This window comes from Oxyura jamaicensis, chromosome 2, assembly GCF_011077185.1.
Source record: "Oxyura jamaicensis isolate SHBP4307 breed ruddy duck chromosome 2, BPBGC_Ojam_1.0, whole genome shotgun sequence".
Classification (NCBI taxonomy): domain Eukaryota; kingdom Metazoa; phylum Chordata; class Aves; order Anseriformes; family Anatidae; genus Oxyura; species Oxyura jamaicensis.
This window is the reverse complement of record NC_048894.1, coordinates 40,186,515-40,207,819: the sequence shown is the minus strand read 5'-3', so window position 1 is coordinate 40,207,819 and position 21,305 is coordinate 40,186,515. Positions and strand designations below refer to the sequence as shown.

Sequence of the window (21,305 nt, the reverse complement as noted above, 5' to 3'; positions counted from 1 at the left end):
AAACCTTGCATCTTTTTTCCAGTTACCAAGTTACATTCTTGAAATGCAGTGAAGGTGTTTAAATTGTCTATTTTAACAAAGCAACCCCAAAAAGCCCATTAACTGTAGTAAATGCAGCGTGATAATCCCCAGCTCAGCCCCCTGCCCAGACAGACCCATACCAAAGGAGACCCACACATCCCCAGCCACCGTGCCCCAGCGCAGCCCTGTGACCTTACAGCAGCTGCTCTGTTCATCTCTGTGCCTTGTCCTCCCCTCCCAGTTTCGTACGGAAAGATGCAAAGAACACAGAAACGCGGTTTAGCTTGCTGACATAATGCCCATATTTAATCTTTTAAAACAAGAACAAAAATCAAGAATAAAATCAAGAATAAAAATCTCATTTAAGTCATACAGTACATTAATCTTTCAGCAATGACCCAATCTACAGTACTCAAATGCCTGGCATGAAGTCTATTATCTCAGCATTTAACAAGTGTATAACCAGTGACACAGTAAAAGAAGAGCTCACAATACATGGCTAATACGATGAGTTTAGATTTTCTTCCACGAGTCCAGCGAGGGTTTGTAATCCGCAGGTCACTTTGAAACAGTACTTTAATCCACTTTTTTGGTTCAGTCAATCTGTTTGGGGCTTTTCTCTGTTACACGAGTTTTTCCATTATGTACAGGAAGATTCATTTCAAATGAAATTGCACAAGTTAGAATATCTATCTATAGGCATACATGGTCAATCTAACTAAAAATTTAATAAGCGGTAATTACTCAGTCCTGGTTATACATTCCTAAAGGCTTAATAATACAGTTTTAAAAGAAAAGAAAACAAAACAGAACACAGTTGTAGGGTGGCAACCTCTGTAAGAAGCCTCCTTCCCTCCGAAAACAATCGAGTGTTTTTACTTTCTGCATTTGAAATGGGGTCTACAAAGAAGTCATTTCAGCTCCTAGATAATGCGGAACATGTGACTGTGTCCTTTCTAAAGTCTGAACGGTTCAATGCGTAATTCAGTGAAGCTCTCGTACAAATAATACTGGTAGGATGCAGACTTAACAGAAAATAGGACAATATACCCTGACGGCATATTTGGATAGCAAAGCTATGGGTGTTCAGGGGCTAGGATCCAGTGGTTAAAGCAGCTTCGAGCAGGACAACCCTCCCTGTGGTGCTGAGGAGGGTAAAGGGTGCGCTCCTCTGCTTCAGCCAAGGCTGAAGCTGAGCTGTCCCCAGCTCCCTTCTGGTGGGGCACCTGCCCCTGCCTGCTCCCCACCCTCAGGCAGGATGGCTTACCAGCTTCCGAGGGAAATCCTGCAGAGCCACGGTGACCCAAGACCCTGGCTCCTGGCGCTGGCAGGCAGGGGAAGGGCTGTGTCTGCTCCAGCTGCGCTGCAGGGCTGAGGGCTCCCTCGACTCGCTGCTGCTTGAGGGCTGCTCCCGCATGGCCAGCGGGAGCCCTGCGGCCAGAAGGCTGCCTGGCTGTGGCCGCAGCTGCTGCACACGTCTAAACGCAGGAACGAACGAATGGGAGATGCCTCTCCGTGAAGTAGTGTTACCAAACGTGAAAGACCCAGAGGGCTTAACCTCCCGGGTAAGCTAACTAAACACAAGGGTAACAGAACATCACCTTCTCACGTTAGCAAAACAAATGTCATCAGCTAACACAACTGCTTTGACTTTAATCTCTTTTGTGGCGTTGGGTCTTGCTACAAATGGAGAAAACCCACAGACAACTGCCTTCTAGGTGGGAAAGCAGCAGAATCTTAAACCTTAAGGATCTGCTTTGTAATTTGCTACTGGCATAAACAAAACAAGTCCCATTTGTTTGTGTTTTTTTTTGTTTGTTTTTTAAGAAAAAAATCCAGACCATCCAGTGCACCTTCTCTGCACACACACACACACACACACATACCCCGATGGAGAGCTCCAGAAGAACAGGCATGGGAACCACAAAGCTCAAACTGTGAAGAGACATGGGCAATCTCCCATTTCTATATTAAATTCTCATTTAGCAATGAAGCAGCAAAATGACACATGGTAAGAAATAAATGGTCACAGAACACACATACACCCAAATGCAACCATGGGTAGGTTTTTAACATATTTTTTCCTCAAATGCTGTTATTCATCTGATCGTTTCTTTCTGGCTGTGCTGAAGTTTTTGAAGAGCATCTGGTGCTTCTTTAACCATAATCAGAGTGTACGAACCTCAGTGGCCATGGACAATCAACCTCATTAGTGCCACCAACAACCACCTCCACTTGAGATTCTCTACAAAGCCTTTCCAGAAGTTGAATCTGACTCTGTCCCTTTGGTGCCACTCTTTTTTTTTTTTTAAAATTAACAAACACAGCGTATTAATGCAAATTTGATTTTTTTTTCTAAAAATTAGAAATGCTCAGATTATTAGTTCAGCAATATGCAAAGTGCATCTATTTGGTTCTTTCCATAGATCGCCTTCTTTCGTAAGTTTAAATTCCTTCACAGTTTAAAATATTGTGAAGAAATTATATGTATACTTTATGTATAGAACTATTTATATACATACACATATATACACACAACTCTGTACTTTATATAGTCATAAACACCCATTACTTAGCTATTTATAGTATATACACATGGCATGAACACACGCTCTGTGAAGAGTTGGTGCAGGCTGAAATCATTCCATCAGGTTTAATGGAACAACAACAGTGAAACCATGAGTGAGTTATCAAGAGACACAGACATACATATATTAGATAAGGGAAAGACCAATTATATCAGCTCTTCCATTTTCCTATTAACACAGGATTGTTCCCCCCCCATTCCCACCTTCCATATGCTCACACACAGCTATTCTGCGTTCAGTTTACATGAGAGGGCAGTGGCGGTTCTTCTTCCAAGTGAAAGAACAGTCCATATTTACTCAGGCTCGTTGCAAACCTCTTCTGCAAAAGTGCAGCACAGCTGGGTCTGGCCATCCTGGAGGACTCCGAATGCCGCGCTGTTGTTAGCTGAAAGCACCTGCTGAAGCATTATTGCATGGTTATGGAACAGCTATCAATTGCTCACAGTCTGTGAACTCCCTCTCCGACAAGTAGTACAACTGTATAAATACATATTTTAGCACAAAACAGTTTAACACGAGGCAAGTCCGGGTACAAACGAAACCTAAAGGCCTATGGGTGAACTTTAAAGGCCAAGAGTTCTTCAGAGTGCATGTTGTTTAAGGAACGCAAGTCGGGTAACTTCAGAAGAAGTTTTGTGAAAATAGAGGCTTCATTGGGGTGATTTTTCATGATTAAGGTCCTTAATGCACGGATTAGTGTTTCCTGAAGTGCCTCCACAGAATTGACATTTTCTATTCCAGAGCGATCTAAAGAAAAGAGATGGGAGAAGAGAGAAGGAGGAAAAAAAAAAAAAAAAAGACTGAACAGATGTAGTTTGCAACATAAACCCACTGTAAGAAGTAATCCACTAGCAAAAGAAAAATTAGAACACAAATACCAGAAGCCTTTTCAAACACTATTTAGCATCAGCTTTGTAAAGTATTAAGTTCACCATGCTGAACTGGTGGCATTCAGCCACCTCTCCTGTAATCACTTACCCACGTTTCCAGAAAAGGACAGAAGCATGCACTTAAATGTTTTGCTGAATCATAACTTTCAACACAAAGAAGAGACACTTTGAAGCACTCTGAAGTAGACTTTTCAATTAATTCTCAAGGAAGGACACAGAACCCTGAACTTGAGATTCACCTTTGGTTACAGAAATCCCACTCAGGACAAGTCAGGCTTGTTTTTGCACAATGGGATCCCCAGTGGCAAAGGGAGTACAAGCATTGACATGAGTGGACACTATCTCTGAGTGTGTTCTGCAAGCAATGACTAAATGAAACATGATGCACTCAAAAATCCCCAAGAAAAGGAAAAAAAAAATCAGCATCATGAAAAATAATACATCTTCACAGACTGCACTCACCTTGCTTCTGAAGCATCTCTTTCAAAAAAGCTGTATTTAAGTACACGCCTGTTTTCCTTAGGTGGAAGTAGTAGCTTAAAATGACCAATTTAAAGCAAGATACCTCACCTACTACTCATGCACAGTAGCTGTTTTTTCCAGGCTGTAGCCAGCTGCTCTTAAACTCCATGGAAATTCAGCAGGGCACATACATGAGTGACAGACATGGACATAAATGTACTTTGATGCGTACATGTACTTAGCCACTGGGACACAGCATTACAACAGCTTCCTGGTGTAGCACTGAGTCAGGTCACACAGTCAGAGTGGGAATCCCTGCCTTACGCTGTCAGCACCAATCTGATCAGAGTTCTCAGATGAAGGGAGTGCTCAGAGTCCTCCTGGACTATTCGGTGCAGCTCCCTACCATCTTAAAGCAGTTCTCCCCTTTTTTGTTGTTGTTCTTGTAGGAAGATGGTTCCATAACCTTTTACTCTAACAGTAAGGAATCTCGATCAATGTCAAGACATGATAATTAGCATCCATTCCACTCTTCTGTAAAAATTCTCTATTAGGTTTGATAGCTGCTCTTCAAGAGAGTGCATGAAAACGTGAGCAAAAAGAAACTTCTCTACCCTTGTTAAGCAAACTGTTCCTTTTGCCCCACCCCTGCAAACCCTCTAGCTTTGCTCTGCCCTGAGCAGGGATGATGACATTTCCATGAAGTTTGCCAGGTTGACTTTTCCTCAAGAAATCTGTACAATGACATCAGAACTTCCTCACCTCAGCAAAACCAGTCCAGACTTTCCTGGTTGCCTAGGTTGAGTTGCTGTAACCTCCTTGGCTCAATAAATCTAAGTTTTTCTTCCCCCTCTCAGTCTATTTCTGGTTGCTCCCAATGGCCAGCTGAAGGTTTCCTTAGTGCTATCCAAATAAGAGAATAATAGAGGGTGTGTATTTTATATTCTACCACAAAGCATCACCCTCAGTTAAAGAGATTATCTGGTCTCTAGACCTGCACGAACCGCATTCTTTCAGCTTTGCTTCCATCATACTTCCTCCTTCTTCAGTGCCAGCAATCTGTCCTGCCACCTCTCCTCCATCTTCAGCAATCCCAGCTAACTGAAGACAGAGGTGATGCATTCCTTTAGTTTTGGAATGGAACCAGTGTAATTCCTCAACACCATCAGAAACACTTCCATGGCCTCCCTGCAAGGCCCTGGTTGTTCTTTCCTTGCCATTTGACACCAGAACAAGGGTTGTATTCAGTTACACTCCTTGCTACTACCGTGCTTCTTCACAGTGCTTATTCAGAAGGTCCCTGTAAGAGTGGTTATTCAACCAGTGTTGTGCAGAGATGCTTGAGACAAATGTTCCCCCTACCAGCATTATTTAGAGGCTGATGAGTGTTTCTTTTTTTTTCTCCACTGGCATTATAGATACAGTTTAAGTAGGTTAAAATCTTTTTAGAGGATTTTTAAATAGCACAGCACAGAATTTTAGTCTGGATCACTTAATGAGCATTCAACAATTACACGTTCCTGTCTGTTTCTGGAAATGATGTGAATCTTGACTATCTTCCTTTTTATTTTCTTTGTAACTTTGATTCTGAGATGAAGTAGACACAGATGAAATAGACATCTTACTAGCCTTACGCTTCTACCTCCAGTTCATCTTCCAGCTACAGCATCTTTTCCCTTTGTTTGCATCTCCACGTCATTTTCTCTAATGCTGTACCCTCAAACTCTTCCTCCTCCTTTAACTGAGCTCCTCCTCCACCTCATGACAAATGACTCCCTGGGTCATGCTTCTCCCTGAGGGGTAGGGTGCAGAGGACCTGCCTTCAGAGATCCACTTCATCAGCAAGTGCACAGTCCTACAGGCCCTTTCTACTTCTGGCAAGCCCCTCACACTGCAAGCATCTTTCCCAGGAATAGCACAAGGTTCTTCCTCTTCCCCAAGCTCTGTCAGGGGGCACGTCTCAGGCACACACTCAATTATGAAGATTGAGCAATTACTTGTGGAAGTCATGACTGTGGCATTTTTATTCTATTGCAAATGACAATGTAAAGTTGGTCAGAACATTGTTGTATTCCTTGCATGTTCTGAACTCACGGTGACAGCCAAGGTTACCACTGAGCCTGAAACACGGCACAAACTCAGGTTTGGGCCCAAACATTAAAGACCAATAAAGTTGTCTTTTGTAAAACTCAGTAAACATTTTGTGAAGAACTCCAGTGAAGTGGTGATCAGACTCCAGTCTGGATCCAAAGGAAGCTAAGACAGGCAGCACAAATGTCCAAAGCCATAATCTGAAGAAACCTCAGCAGCTGCAAAAAGCCTGAACGCCAAACACCTCATGTTTATGTCCTGTTCCATGGCTCTGACACTGTGGTTGCGTACCTGCCTAGAAGCGTTCAAGCTAGATACCATCCCTCAGCTAAGTCCTACTGAGAGCCAGCAACACCATGGAGCAGTGCTTAAATGGCTGGGGGGAGGGAGAGAAGCTCTGTGCTAGGACACCTAACAGAGCAGAGAGAGCACTTACACTTAAAACAGGCAGTACAGACACCGTGATATTCTAGGGCCCTGCAGCTGAGCAACAAGAATGGCTGTGGCCTAGTTATGACACTGCACGAGGAGGAAGGAGGCCCAGTTCTCAGTCCTCACTTTGAAGGTTGTCTTCGGTTCTCATCAATTTATTTTTGGAATGATACATGTAAAGCAGAATCTGGAAAAGCAACCAAGCCCCCAGATTTCTGTCCGCTACCTGAATGTTTTCACTGAAAGACTAAGGTACCACACTTCCTTCACGTTGCCTTTCCTTCCAGCTTTTGAAGCTTGCAAACTCCCGACCACCCACCACTCATTACCACCACTTACAAACTGAAGGGGCTACAGCTGCTGCATCCTCTGCTGTCACGTTTCAGTGAGGCCATGCGCAATACTACTAGACTGAACTGTCCCACCTCGTGTACAGAGGCTTCATGTGCCTACAGCACCGTGCCTGCAGTGTCCCTCCCCGATAACAGACATGGGCTTACACCACTTGGCCAAACCACTTGGCCAAGAGGTGAACAGCTCCCAGACACTGGCTTGTATAATGGGCACTGCCAGCATTCCTCCTGGCTACCTCTAGAGAGCTCCTTATCCACCAAGCAGGGATTCTGCATCTTGTATTCCAGGCATTATATGCAGAGCTAATGTGCCTAATGTGAGGCTTTAGATAATACTACAGAAGTAGGTGCTTAATCCTTCTTTGAAACCGGGCCAGGGTGTTCTGTATATCCAGGGACTGAAACAAGATACGAGGCTGGTGGAGATGTTAGTGGATTGGCAGACCTTCAGCTGTAAGAAGTCACGATGCACATAAATAGGGCTTTCTTGCTGACATAGGCAGAGATCAAACCATTGGATTTAGACTTAAGTGAGATACGCAGAAGGCTTCGATGACCATACTCGGAAGCAAAAAATACCACCTTATCCCAAGACTTAGGCTGTTCAAGTCAGGAGTAATTTCATTGATGCCGTCCTGTGAAACTTAGATGAGTCAGGGAAGAGTCAGACAAATAGCTCCCGAATAGCCATTGGGCAACTACGCAATGTATTTTTGAATTCTACAGAAAGCAGAAGGAAAACATAAGCCCCTTGACACATTTTTCCAAAAGACCATATTAGACATAACGGATAAGCAAAAAAGCAAATTATAGGCTGCTAGTAGCTTGAAACCTACTCAATTGGACTTAGGCCTGAAATAACAAGATATATTATTTAAAGAAATCTTTTAGTAGAGAAGCAAATTCAAAATTTAGCCAAGATGAAAATTACTCTTCTCTCCTTACCAGCAGATACCAGGACAACCGCTGTAAATAAACTCATCTCCTCATCGCTAAGTTGCAGGGCATTCAGTTTCTCACTGAATTCAAACATTGAGTTGAGCAGATCACCAGCTCCCATCGAATGCAAGTCGTCCACACTGTACTTCTTTCCACTGAGGAAGGTGACGGTACGCTCCTTTGCATCAAACAAAGATGCAAACCGTACCATCAAAACCTGGTGGAGGAAGAGACAAAAACAGAAAGCAGAGAAATAAAGGTGGATTTCTTGAAAAAAAAAAAAAAATTAAGCAACTTATCATCATTCAAAACTGCCTCGTTCTTATTGACCACTGTACAAGCATTCTGTATAGAAACTCCCAGCATGCTGTTGAGTTGTAGGAAACAGTGCAAGCTCTGCCAGAGTAGTATTAGAGGAACGAGCAAAAAACTTAGGGAGTGGATGCAGGAAAGGGACTATGGAACATGAAAGGGACAAAAATTAAAATTTAAGCCTCAGACAGCCTGAGCCATGAACACAATGCCATTCATAAATATGCAAGGAGGACAACTTGCTTAAGCCACTGAACAGCCAAAGGCATACAGAGCGTTAGAAGACGTTAGAAGAACTGTTTTCTTAGCCACACTTAGGAGCAGCAAAGTAAAGGTATTGAACCAGATTCTTGTTTGGTGTAAAGTGAAGCAGCTCCATTGAAACAATGCTGATTTACACCACCTGGTGATCTGGCCCACTAGGCATTCTTTGGGAAAGTACCATGCTGCATCACTGTTTCCACAGGAATGTTAATGAGCTCTGGTAGAAAGGAGCCACACGTACAGCCTTCAAAAGGCTACAGAAGCAGGGCTTGAAACGGCACCTGGTCTGTAGCTGCAGCTGGGAATACCCCTTTGGTACAAGCACCTGGGCTGGAGCAGTTGACATGTGCTGAACTTACCCCTCTGGGCTGAAATTTCTCTTGTGGTTTCTCAGCCGTATTGTGAAATGTTTCCCTGTGGAATGGCTTGTAAAGTTTCATTTGCTCATGTTCAACAACCTCATTTACATTTTCAAGGTTTAAGTTGCACACAACAGCCTTCTTATTTGGAGAAAGTGAACCAACTGGCACTAGTTAAAACTTCAGACTTGCTGTACCTTCTTGGCATGAGTCATCTCTTCCCACTTACGCTACATAACTGCATTAATTTAAATGATGTTTACTACAGATGAGCAAAGAACTGGGTTTTCAGAAAAGACTAGTGCCTTTGACAAGCTTAAAAAACAGGAGGGTTCAGAAAAAAAGAAAAAAGGTTTGAGAATTCAAACACCATTCATGCACATTACGTGACCTAATGCTAAATGTAAACAGCCACATGACATGCAGCACTCCTGATGGACGCATGAACATTATATATTATTCACCTTTGTCACCTAAGCTGTTTGTCTTCAGATGGCACTTACTACAGGGAGCAGAAACCTAGGCTCTACAGAAGCCCTCAAAAATGCAACAGAAGGAGACTGGAAGTGCAGACAAAGCTGAATTCGTGCATTAGCAGGGACCCACCACTGTATACTCAACTTCCCCATTCAAACCACTACTCCCTTACTGAAATGGGCTTTAGAAGCACAAATCACTAACTTCGGATAATGGCCGACCAGCATAAATGCTGATCTTCAAAACTGAAGCCCGCGAAGCTGTTATGATTTATTATAGGGCAAAGGCTTCTCACAGAGATTTCAGTGTCACAATTCTAACCCAAGGAAGCACAGTTTAGACTATGGCATAGCACATGATTATTTTTTCCTGTTTCACCTCAAGCCAAACTCGTACTTGTGCACGCTGAGGACATACCTGATCAACCCTACCACCTGACCATAGCAACACAAGCACATAAAACTCCGCAGTCAAGTGTTTGTTCACTTCCCCACCACCTGCAGCCAAATTACCCAGTGAGTCTGTACATAAATTGAGCCACTAGCCCCCACAGATCTAAGGAGCTTGTTAGCTCTACCATTAATTACATCTGGGGTGGGGGAGGACCAGCTCAAGCCCAGCTGAGGATCTTACTTGAGGCTCATTGTCGCTCTCCTGAGCTGGCTCCCACACAAAGCCATGCAAATGCAACTACAATATACTGAGCTCCACAGTACTCCCCGTTCTAAGGCGGATTTGTAGCTTACACGTGTGAATATATATATAGCTATGTTGCTTCTGCACCCACACTGAGTCCATGCATCTTCTCATCTTCAAATGAATAAGCACTCCTTGAGAACGAGCTGCTGTTAAGCACAGTGCCAAGACAGCTACACGCCAGTGCCCGAGGGAGACAAAACAGGGTCGGAGGCAGGAGTTTTCTCAGGCTTTTCTATTAACATGCAGATGCTGGGGTATCCTAGTTTAGTTACCCAGAAGACAGAAATGACCTTGTAGACACCAGGCTTTGAAGATGCTTTTGCTTCTACTGAAATGGTTTCATTAATCCTGTAGGTTTTATTCGTTGCTCTGCAGCATTATCTTTTTGATTTTTTTCTGTTGCTAAAATGCCACACAAGCCTCTAACTACAGGTACCAACCAGTTCACTAACAGAAATCATTATTAGTGTCTCTTTTAAGTGAGTGAATAGGGATAAGCATGCAGCCAGACACTATTAATTCCCCTGGATATAGAAACCTTTTTATCAGCAGTACTTGTAACTGGCAAATAGGCATGTGAATGAAGGTTTAGAAAAGCTGGAGGTGAAGAAATGCCAAGACAAAACATTTTACTTGCAAAACATGAGGGTTTGGCTTTAACTTATATGAACAGTTAGAGCTTGATTTTCCACCCTCCACCTCCTTTGAGGACACAGGACACTATTCTGCCTTGCAGAAGAGGAACCAACATTTTTGTGTAATGTTTACAGCAATGTAAGAAGCTGAGACTCAAGAAGCAAAAATAATGCCCCTAGCTACAGGAGAGTTCTAGATGAAAAGGTCAAGAATAACAGGAAAAAATACATGAGAGCTAAATGGAAATATAAAGAGACAGTGACACACCCCAAACACCAAATCTTCCGGTATAACTTGTACCTTCCATCCTAACTATCATCCATTTTAGAACTGGGCTGTTTAAAAGACCCAACACATTACAAGAGAAACATCTTCAGGTCAGGTAAATACAAAATCCAGCATCCCTCTTTGAAAGAATATGTCAAGTAAACAAGAGCAAAAGCATCAGCAACCCTCCCCCCCCCCCCCCCCCCCCGAAAAGAGCCCCTCTATGCTTAAATTTCACATTTGTATACCTACAAAATGTGCACAATACCTATAAATATACACAAGAGTCCAGAAGAGCAATTAGAACCTTAAGTAAAGGTCCCCTCATGAAGGTCACTAATTACAAAGCAGCACCGAGCCCTCTGGCATCATTTCCAATTTACCACCACTAGTGCACGTATACGTCATGACCACTAGTGGGTGAAACCAACCATGAGGACCTGGTGGGATTAAAGTGGATGGTAAGCCAGGCTGCAGCTGGTACATGGTGTCTACAGAGCTGCAGCAGGACAGTTAGCTATCAGTGTTACTGCCTTGGAGAACGATGGGGGCTTTAGTGATCCACAGTTGCCACCACAGGATGGATGCTCCTGCAAGGGTATGGAGCATCGTGGAAGAAGGAAGGACATCCAGAGTGATAAATGCATTCCTCTATAAAATTGTTAAGCAAATGGATAGCTTTCTAAGCTATCCATTCCACCATCCACCTTCCAGGTGCAGTCTGCTTCTCTGCAGGCTAAACAAAGGTACCTATCATAATAACTGCTGCTACATAAAACTAAGAAGCTCCTCATTAGTCACTTATTAATGCCCAGGGAAGCAGGAACGGAAGGAAGGCTGAGTACTTTTCAGCTAGTTGGAAGAGAGACAGCTCACCAATACCTGACCAAACAGCACTGAACAACACCAGCTTAAGGAAAGCTCAGAGCTGACATCCGTGAACAAACTGGTGCTACCTGACACAACCCAGATCTATTGATTTTTGTTCTCAAGGGGGTCAAACTGACACACAGCTTGTCAAGTTGGCAATACACACACAGTGGTCTCACCTCAAAGGTCCCAGCCTTCAGAAGATTAACCTGGTCATGTTGGGAGAGATCTCGGAAACCCGGGATGCGCTTGGCGAACTCCACCACTTCCTTCACTGCAGGGGTAAAACTCAGGGAAAACTCTTCCCAGACTTCATGGCCAGACTTGTTTGGGTCCACGTGCGGAGTCTTACTCATCGGGCAGACCTAATATTTACAAAACATACACAGAAAACTCAAAGATATCATTCCAAACATTGACAAACAGTTGAAAGAAGCAGGTCTATTCTTCAGTAAAGTTTTGCAATAGTGCACAGAGGAGAAAAAAAACACATTATTTCTCAGTCAGCTCCCTAAACAATCAGATTTTTCTCCCTACCTCCCTTTAAAAAAAGGAAAACCATCAAAAACCTCCATTAGCAGTCTGTTTCTGAACACTTTTTATGGTGAAAGACTTGAGAGAATCCATGTTATTCTTCCCTGACCTCGCTCATACCTGACACCTGGATTTCTCTTACTCGCATTATCACTCTAATCTCACCATTAATCATGATTTCAAAATCGATTTTAATCTCACAATCACTTCTACATGTATTCTCACAGATCCTTCTTGCTTTGCACGCACCTTAAGTAATTCAGCCAAGGTGACAAAGATGTCAACACCAGAGCAAGGAACCAAGCCTTGGTTTACTGAGTCACGGGCTTACACCCTCATTACCGAAGTCTTCCTATCCCCTAAATGTTTGGTTTTACTCGTATCACCAAGGTAGGACCAAGGAACTCGTATTCCAGTTTTGCTCAATCACAAAAAGATAAAATGCTCTCTCTTCTAAGCAAACTTATAGAAACTTTTCATAAGGAAGTCTGAATCCATTTAACGAGATCAAGACACATTTGTCAAGGTTGACTGCCAGGAAATTCCCTACATAAAACTCAGCCACATGTTCTGAGAGACTTTCAGTTCTGCTTTATAAAACTTACATCTTTTAATGAAGTTTAACCTTTTATTTCACCTGTCATCAAGGACAAGAATTCCTTCAAGTATTCTTCTAGAGTATATTAAATGGTCTGTGAAACCCTACCTAATGTCAGTAAACAGAAAACAATTAAAGAAATTAATAATTCCTCAGAGCTATACTGCTTTTGCTGTAGATGAATCTGATAACCATTTAGCAATTCTTTTTGCTTGTAATGTCCTGAGATCCACTACAATAGCATACTCAATGTAGATATGCATGTGTATTTCATAGAAGAAAGGGAAAACAAGATAAACAGATATTTCTGTGTTTTCCCCCATCACGTATCAGGTATTAACTGGGCATTCAATGTGCAGAAAGCTCTTACCTTTGAGAATCAAGAGAACTGCAGATTCTTTGGTTCACTTGTGAATCAGAATGTTATTTTGTGTTTCTGAGGACAACCCCAAAACCAAATTATTACCTCTGGGCTGGAAGAGGATCTTTTCCATAAGCTTAAAATCACTCTGAATCAAAACAAAGTGCTTTTCATTTGGAAATATTTCTGACAGAAGGAAAGGTCTAGGCACATAAGCAGAAACATGGCATGCCCTAACCACTGCCTAGGTTCATGCAGGCATTGTTAAAAACATGGTACTCTAAAAATAAGGAATCTCTAGTTCAACATCCCACTGCGGACCTAACACAAAAAAACACTTCAGCTTCTCCTCCTATGGCTTTTCATCCTAACCTTCGTGGCAAATGGTGCTGAGGGGAAGCTGACACTTTTCCCCCCACTGCGTGTTATGTCCACACTCTCTTCCCAGGAGTCATTCCTACGGGGGAAGTTGTTGACTCATGCAGTCACTAGCTCTCTTTGGGGAACCTGTTTCAGGAACAACTGCAAGCAGTACCTTTCTAGGTGTACATGTCCGAGTGTCACTGAACAAAAAACCAGCCAACCAAAATGAAAATCGCCAACCTCCTGAACATCTGCCTCTGCACTGGTTCAGAGTCTAATTCCAGTCCCTTACTGCTACCGACTCATTTTGGTCAGATCCTGCTCTCTGTGAATTCTCTGGCAAAACTCCCCTTAATGTCAGGGCTGCAGCAGGGGCCTGCAGTTCTCTGTTTGATTTGGTTTTGTTTCCTCATTGCCAGCTACGCTAAAGCTCCCTGCAGCTGCTACAGGCAGGTCAAACTGACTGGTTGGGTCTCTGCAGGCACTCCCTGCCCGCCCATGCTGACAGGTTTAACCTCTGCTTCTCAGGAGCGCCAAGAATGTTGTGATAATGACTCCACATACTTTCCCTGCAAGGAAGAAAGGTTGGGAATGATTACTATTTGCCACGGCGTAGTGCCCTGAGTCTGCAATTAGAGGTCAGAGCCTGCTAGGGATGGCATGGTCCACATATGCCACAGTCAGAGAAACACTGAAATCCTGCCTCACAACAAACCTTCAGGATGTGGAGACTTTTCAGAGGCCTGCAAGAACCTGTGAGGAACCTTTACAAACTAGGAAGAAGAAAAACACGGGGAGCTCAGCCACTTCAGAAAGGTCAGGGGCTTGCGCTTCTCGGCAGTAACATAGGATGAGGACAAGGATGTTATGTTCCCTCATCCCAGGCAGTCCCAACGATAAAAAGAAGGACAATCTATTTTAAGGGGCTTACAGAACTGCCTGCCTGAATGGCAGGGAAACAGCAGGTGCAAGGCAAAGGGGAGGGACCTTCGTTAAGGAAAGAGGAAGAAAAAAATATGCAAGAATATAGGAAGCATCTTTGTTAAGAATGCAGTGAAAAAATGGTCTGGCAAAGTTGTCTAGGATACCTAGAAGTGTGTTCAGAGCCTCACTTGTGCTAGTGCTACAGAAAAGACCTTGAACTTCTCTCAAGTGGTTTAGCAGTGCATTTTCCTTCTGTCTCTGTTCAGATTTGAAGATGTTCTACATGAGAAGGATGCTTAGCCTAGTTCAATGGTCCCCCATCAAACCTCTATTTCCAATGGCCTGTAACAAAATAAACCTATATCCATTATGAATAAATAAAATACAGCCTACACAAGAAGAGAAATTTCAGAACACACTAGCAAGGCATGCAACTGGACTGACTTCAAATCCTAGCCCTGAGGTCTCACTCCAGGAATTTGTTTTGAATATCTTTTAAGGAAAATATAGCACATCTGACTGTGTAGATTATTTTAAAATGAAGTCTTTGAAAGGGTTCAGCGAAGAATGGAATTTGTAAACTCATAACATCCCTTTTCATTTCTAAATCAAGGAAAGAAACTGAGTTTTCTTCAACCAATGCCCTTTGAAATTAGTCTATTTTTCAGCTGGCTAGAAACCAAGCCAAGAAACTCCATCACTTGTTTTTCAGATCCTACACACAACTCAAGCCATTACTCTCCCTCATCACAACCTGTGCTATCAAACTTGTACTCCTGTGTTAAGTTTCAGCAGCTGTGCTGATTAACTGTGTGGAGCTTCACTGACTAAAGGCGCACAGCTCAATCCATTCTTAAGTATTAAAGGTTTAAAAAACAACCCAACAAAAGCCCACACCTATGGCTAAGCCTTTCACCGAATCAAAAAAATTGATATCAATATACCAGATGCATTCTTCCGCCAGTGCTGCAAGAGTAAGTGGTATTCCTGTTTGGAGAAAAGACATCTTCTGGGATCCTATCACACAGTCGCTGAGTGTAACCGTTGGTGAAGTTCATACAGTGGCCATTTGTGAAACATATGGCGTGCCCGCTTGGGTAATGCATTGTGCTTCTCCCTTTGTACTGTCCGCCAAGGTGCTGCTCACTTTCGGGGTACTGCGGGCCGCTGAGCCCACTAACACAGTGCTCACTGCTCATCATATATTGTTCGACGTTCTTTGACACTCTCTCCCCACCCTGGGACTGCATCACTTCTGCTGGGTTTTGGGACTGCTCCTGATTGTACATGAAAGTATCTTTGTGGGCCCTAGTGACCATACCAATCACTTCTTCCTTAGCCATGTCAGAGCTAGGAGGGGAAGAGGGGCTTTTGAGGGTTTCCCGCTCCTGTTTGGGTTTAGAGGAAAGCTCTTCTTGAGGTGCTTGATCTTGATGTTCTGCTAATGCTTCATTGGGCAAGTGGCCGCTGAACTGACTGTTCATCATGGTTTTCATGGCACTCTGCATCTCAATCAGCATCCTCTGCTTTTCGCGTTTAGGAATGCGGCCAAATCGAACAGCTACCAAGGAGGAGAAATAAAAAGTTAAAGTAAATCCTGGAAGCATTAGAGCAGGCACAGACATCAAACCAGAATGAAAAAACAGCGTGAACATGCACAAAATGCACACCCCAACCAATTCCCCTGCTTAAGGGCTTTTACTGCTCTCAGCAGTACTGCTGCAGGGGTATTACTACTTAAGCCAAAGAGTTTCCTGGGCACAGGACAGGCATGATACAAACTATTACATACATACATACATATAGAAGGCAGCTATAAAGCACATAATCTCTGAAGTCCTTCCCCCTTTTTCTACAAACTTAGCTATGGACTATACACACAGTTGTGTCAGTTAATTAAGTGGCAGGCTTTAAGTTTGGATCAATTAAATCAGCACAACTTTGTGTGCTGACAATTAGCTCAAGTTAAACACAGCTCATATCATAGTTGTCCACAAGTCCTACAAGACAGCTCCTCATGGACCAATTATGTAACTTGCCAAAACAGTGGAGAGAATCAATGCTGAACGAAGCTTACCTTGGCAAACTTTCCTGATAACTCTGCCTTGACAAAACATTTTCTGCTGGCAAAGGGATGGGCATCATTGTGGCTGCAGCACTTTTGACCCTGTCCTGGGGAACCTACACCTGCCTCTACCATCCTGTCCAACCACAGCCTTTCAAGGGTTCACAACCAGTTTCGACTGATGTAATTATGTTCATGCAGTAGTCCATCATTAATGTAACTAAATCTCTTTCATTAAAGCAGGTGCAACCTTGCGCGCAAACAAGCGCCTAGGGGATGAAATAACTCCCATGCACGACAAGAACTCAGAACAATTATTTAAAATAAGTTTTAACACGCCACCCACGGAATTATTAGCAGCCCAAGATTCCTAGTTCTTGTGAAATAAAAACCCAGAGAAAATTAAAAAGTGAAACAGAAGGAAGAGTTCTGTTTTGTGACAGTAAGTTGTAGAAGACTAAAAGCTACACTTTCAGCACTACCTTTAAAAAAAAAGTCACAAGGACTAGATAGATAGTCAGCAACATGACCAAACGCTCAGCTCAGCATTACTGCCTTCCTCCCCGCTCCCTCAAGAAAACAAAACAACAACAACAAAAAAACACAGACAAAAAAAACACACACAAAAAAGACAAAAAACAAAACCATGAAGTGCTCCGTGTACCCAAAATTAACTCATTTTCTCCATAATGGTTACTCTAAGGCTATCCCAACTGCATAAACTCCAGTGGGCCTGATCCAATTCATTTTAAAAAAGCTGTTCCATTTAGTTCAACAAGAAACAGCGCTGGCAGAATTCCCTTTTATTGAAAAAACAACAGCAATAAAGAATCTTGTCTGGGTTCAGGCAGGACACCGCTTAAAATATTAAGCGAGTAAAACAAGATCAAGACTCCTGTTCCATCTGTGCCCCTAACAGACCACTGCAGTACACCACACCCCGTCAACCTCTAGGGAAGGGAGGACAGTTCCTTGGCCAGCATTACGTTACCAGTTCGGGACAGTCACAGGGCAAGGTGGCAAGCTGATCTAAATGCACTCTGACGGGGAATCTGGCCCTGACAATAGGTTCAGCTGCGTTTTCTGTCATTGAGACCCTTAGCAATGAGTTTTGTGGTGGGCAGCAGATTCACTCGCAGAGGATCGCTGCGCAGGAACATACCATCTCTTGACATTCCAACAGACAGACATTTTTTGAAACGACACTGCTGGCATCGGTTCCTATTCATTCTCATTATAGAGCAGTTGTTATTCTTCAAGCACTTCTTATACTGGATGTTTTGCTGAATGCTTCTTCTGAAAAAACCCTGTAAACAAACAACAAAACCCCCACAACTATTATTACAGCACATATCAAATCCTCCTGTCAATATTCACCCCTCTGAAAGGGCAGAGAATTTCACCTCATCTCACTGTCTGCTTCAGGCCAACAGCCTGGAGTGATTTTAAAGAACTTGCTGCTCCTCGTGACTGACTTCCCCTCAGCCTGTGATGTGCATATAAAGCAATCTAGTTACGATTTCTAACTACAGAAGATGCTAAGTTGCTCCCTGCACAGTCAGCACCAAAGAGCATGGTATCTCCTGTATTACTTTCATCACTGCACTGACAATTTGCGAGATATGCCCTTAGCCTCCTAATGACATCGGCAGCAAAGGTGAAAGACAAAGTCAGATATTTTGACTACAGCCTCCATAGTTCGGCAACAAAACCATCCTCTTGCACCATGACTTTCGAAGGTGGTTCTTCCACACAACCTCTAAGCTGACAAACTCCTTCACAGAACACAGTATCTGCAGTGCTACAGTATCTGAAAATACACATCTACTGGTGCATTAATGTACATGCATCCAATTTTATTTTTTTTTCCCCATGGTGAAGAATTGCTCTTCCAAAGCTGTTTTGTTCTGTGCCCCGTCCCAGGTTACAACTCTCACCCACCGCCTCCTAATGCAGTTAACATTTGCATATCTTGTGCGCCATGGTCCTTACCACCTCTGTCTCCAGTTTCTGTTCTCTGCCACGCACTCCAGGTCAGGCAGGATTGGAAAAAGGGTGAGAACAGAAAGTACTGCAGTTTGGAAAATGCTGCGTATTGTTAACCATTTCGCCTTTTCCTACAGCTCATACGCTGTCTGAAACTTCTCAGATTTTTGTTTAACAGAGAATCATACCGATATATAGATATATATATGTGCGTTTATATGTATTTTTTTTCAGCAGTATCACCAGTTTTCCCTCAAGGGAAGAACTAGGACATTTCACCAGCAGGAAGGTGAGCAGAAATATGCCTCACCTTGCAGCCCTCACAGGCGTGAACACCATAATGAAATCCTGAAGCGACATCGCCACAGACTTTGCAGAGAAGAACCATTCCATTGAATTCTAGAATCAGAACAAAAAAAAAGTCAAGGATATAGAAAATCAGTAACAACTGCGGGAACACGCTTCCAGCTTTTTAAAATCTGGTCTAAAAACAAAATATGTCAGGTCAGTTCAACATACAAAAAAGTACTGCAAGGGAACAGAAAACAAGGATGTATGACAACCGTAAACAGTTCAGAAGGTATCGGTGAATAGTAGGGGAGGAAAAAAAAAAAAGAAACATGAAGCACTCAACAGAATAGGGAGAAAGCATGTATTCACTGGACTTTCAATCACAGTAGCACTGTACTCATTTGCAGAAAACGAGCCTGCTTACATTTACGCATTTTTAAAAGGATCATTTAGGTAACTAGGCCACCGAAGTTTCAGCTCAATCTGTCTTTGCATCAGGACAAGGAAGCCCATATAATGGCTGCAGTTTCCTCAACTGAAAGCAGACATCTTTTCTTACACACTTCAACTTGAAAATACCTTCACAGCTCTGTAAATAACGCTCATAGTGCAGGCTTTTGAAGTTTCTTCCTGCCCAGTTTTATTTCAGTTTATCAGTAAAGAACTTTTACAAATCCTCAGCACTGGCCTAACGCTGGTTTTGCTAAGCAAATGGGAATTTTACCAATGACTTCAGTAACCACAAAGTTACCTTAGCACTGTGCAGCAGACACAGCTAGAATTACTCCAGCAGAACCATGTTCTACCAGAACAGCAAATTTCTTTGACATTTGGGTTTCATTTGTAAAGAGTTTTTTTTTTAAGGTTTTGAAAGAGAACCAAACCACAAAATTTCCATATTTTACAGAACTAGTATTGAGCTAAAATGTTATCTATCCACACACCTCTACACACTACAGCAGGTTTTGTCTTCAGAAACCTCTGCCAATACCATAAACCTAGCTGCTAGCAAATTTAAGAGCAAGTTTCTTACTAAGAAATTAGAGTAGTAACACTTTGAAGAAAAAAAAAAAAAGATAATTTCTACAGATTTTTAAGGTAGAACTGTTAGATAATAATTCTAGTTTAATAACAATTCAAAGTGATAAAACAATTCTGCAAATTAAAAGAATCCAGACTACAAAAAAACAGCTGATTGTTGAAATACTCATTCCAGAACTTAGTATGATGCCTGCCCTTCCAGAACTCTTCAAATGTATTTTCTTATTGTGGTCTTATGTGATTATCAGAAAAAGTATGAAGCAAATAGCAGGAGCTAGATTGTTAAATGCATTTTAAAAGGCTGTTAGTTCCAACTTATTACTTTGCTTTAACATCCAGTTTAAGATGTAGGATCAGAAAAAAAAAGATATACACACACACACACACACACAGGTCCAAACTGCAGCTACGTAGGTATAACTTAACATTTTGGTAATTTGTTTATTTTGTTCCTTAAAAAATCTGGGGGAGGGAAGGTAAGTGGGCAAAGGAGGGAGTATTAAAAAAAAAAAAAAAAAGACAAGCTAGATTTGCAAAACAGTCCCATAAATACTCCTTAAGGCAGTTTCTGATCACTATTATCACTGCATTATTCACAACGCATCAAGGTTATACAAGATTAATTCATCACATCTTTTTAACTGAGAGTTTGATTCTTATTAAAGATCAGTTTTCATTAGTGAAGACCTGAGATACAGCAGGATTGTATTTCTGGACTGTTTGAAGCTAGCAGCAATGAGACCCCCATCTAGGAGCATCTGTATGGTAGTATCATACCATATGTGTTGTCAGGAATGTAACACAAAAATAAAAAACCAACAAGGCTTTGCTACACCCCAGCAAAGGAAGGCACAGAGAGGACGTGCTTGTAATGCGCACACAGTTCAGACTGTCGGGATGTAAAGGGGAACCTGGCAGTTTCACCAAGAGGCACCGAACATACTTGTGACTCCATTATGGCCTTTTGTCAAACCAGCAACGCCCGACTGGCTTGGTTTAACAGTCTCCTCCAGCCGGTCGCTCTTTGGTGCCCCGTCAGAGCCCTCGCTGCTCCGGCCATTGCAGCTGCTTTCCGAGGAGGAGCTGTTCGGAGAAGATGGTACAGGCGAAGAGGATGACTGGAAACCGCTGTCTGAGCTCTCGCTGTGACATGAGGCTGGGCTAGATGCCGAGCTTGAAGAGCTGATGTAAGCTATCACACCCCCTAAGGCAAGAAAAAAAGGCGGCATGTAGTGACATAACGAGCAGGCATGCACCACGGCCATGTGAGCCACGCCATGACCCAGCACCGCCAGACCCGGCTCTCACGTGTTCCTGGATGCTCTCCTCCCCAGCCCTCCCTCGCGCTCGTGTCTCCCCATCAGCTCGCAGCGGGTGACCTCCCCGCCTGCCCCAGCTGTCTCTCTTGCCTTATCAGCTGCCTTCCGTCGGCGCCGCGACTGCTCGCAGCCACGGCACCCGAAGACGATGGAGCAGAAAGGC

General features: G+C 42.9%; 1 protein-coding gene across 1 annotated transcript; it reads right to left on the bottom strand.

The window, feature by feature from the left end:
• Window positions 1–299: 299 nt before the first annotated feature.
• On the bottom strand, window positions 300–21,065 carry NR1D2 (nuclear receptor subfamily 1 group D member 2). Its single transcript, XM_035319544.1, is given in 8 exon segments — window positions 300–3,356; window positions 7,783–7,993; window positions 11,840–12,025; window positions 15,385–16,001; window positions 17,668–17,812; window positions 18,802–18,890; window positions 20,767–20,884; window positions 20,886–21,065. Coding segments are annotated over 8 exon segments (1,653 nt in total). The 5' UTR covers window positions 20,976–21,065; the 3' UTR covers window positions 300–3,159.
• Window positions 21,066–21,305: the final 240 nt, after the last annotated feature.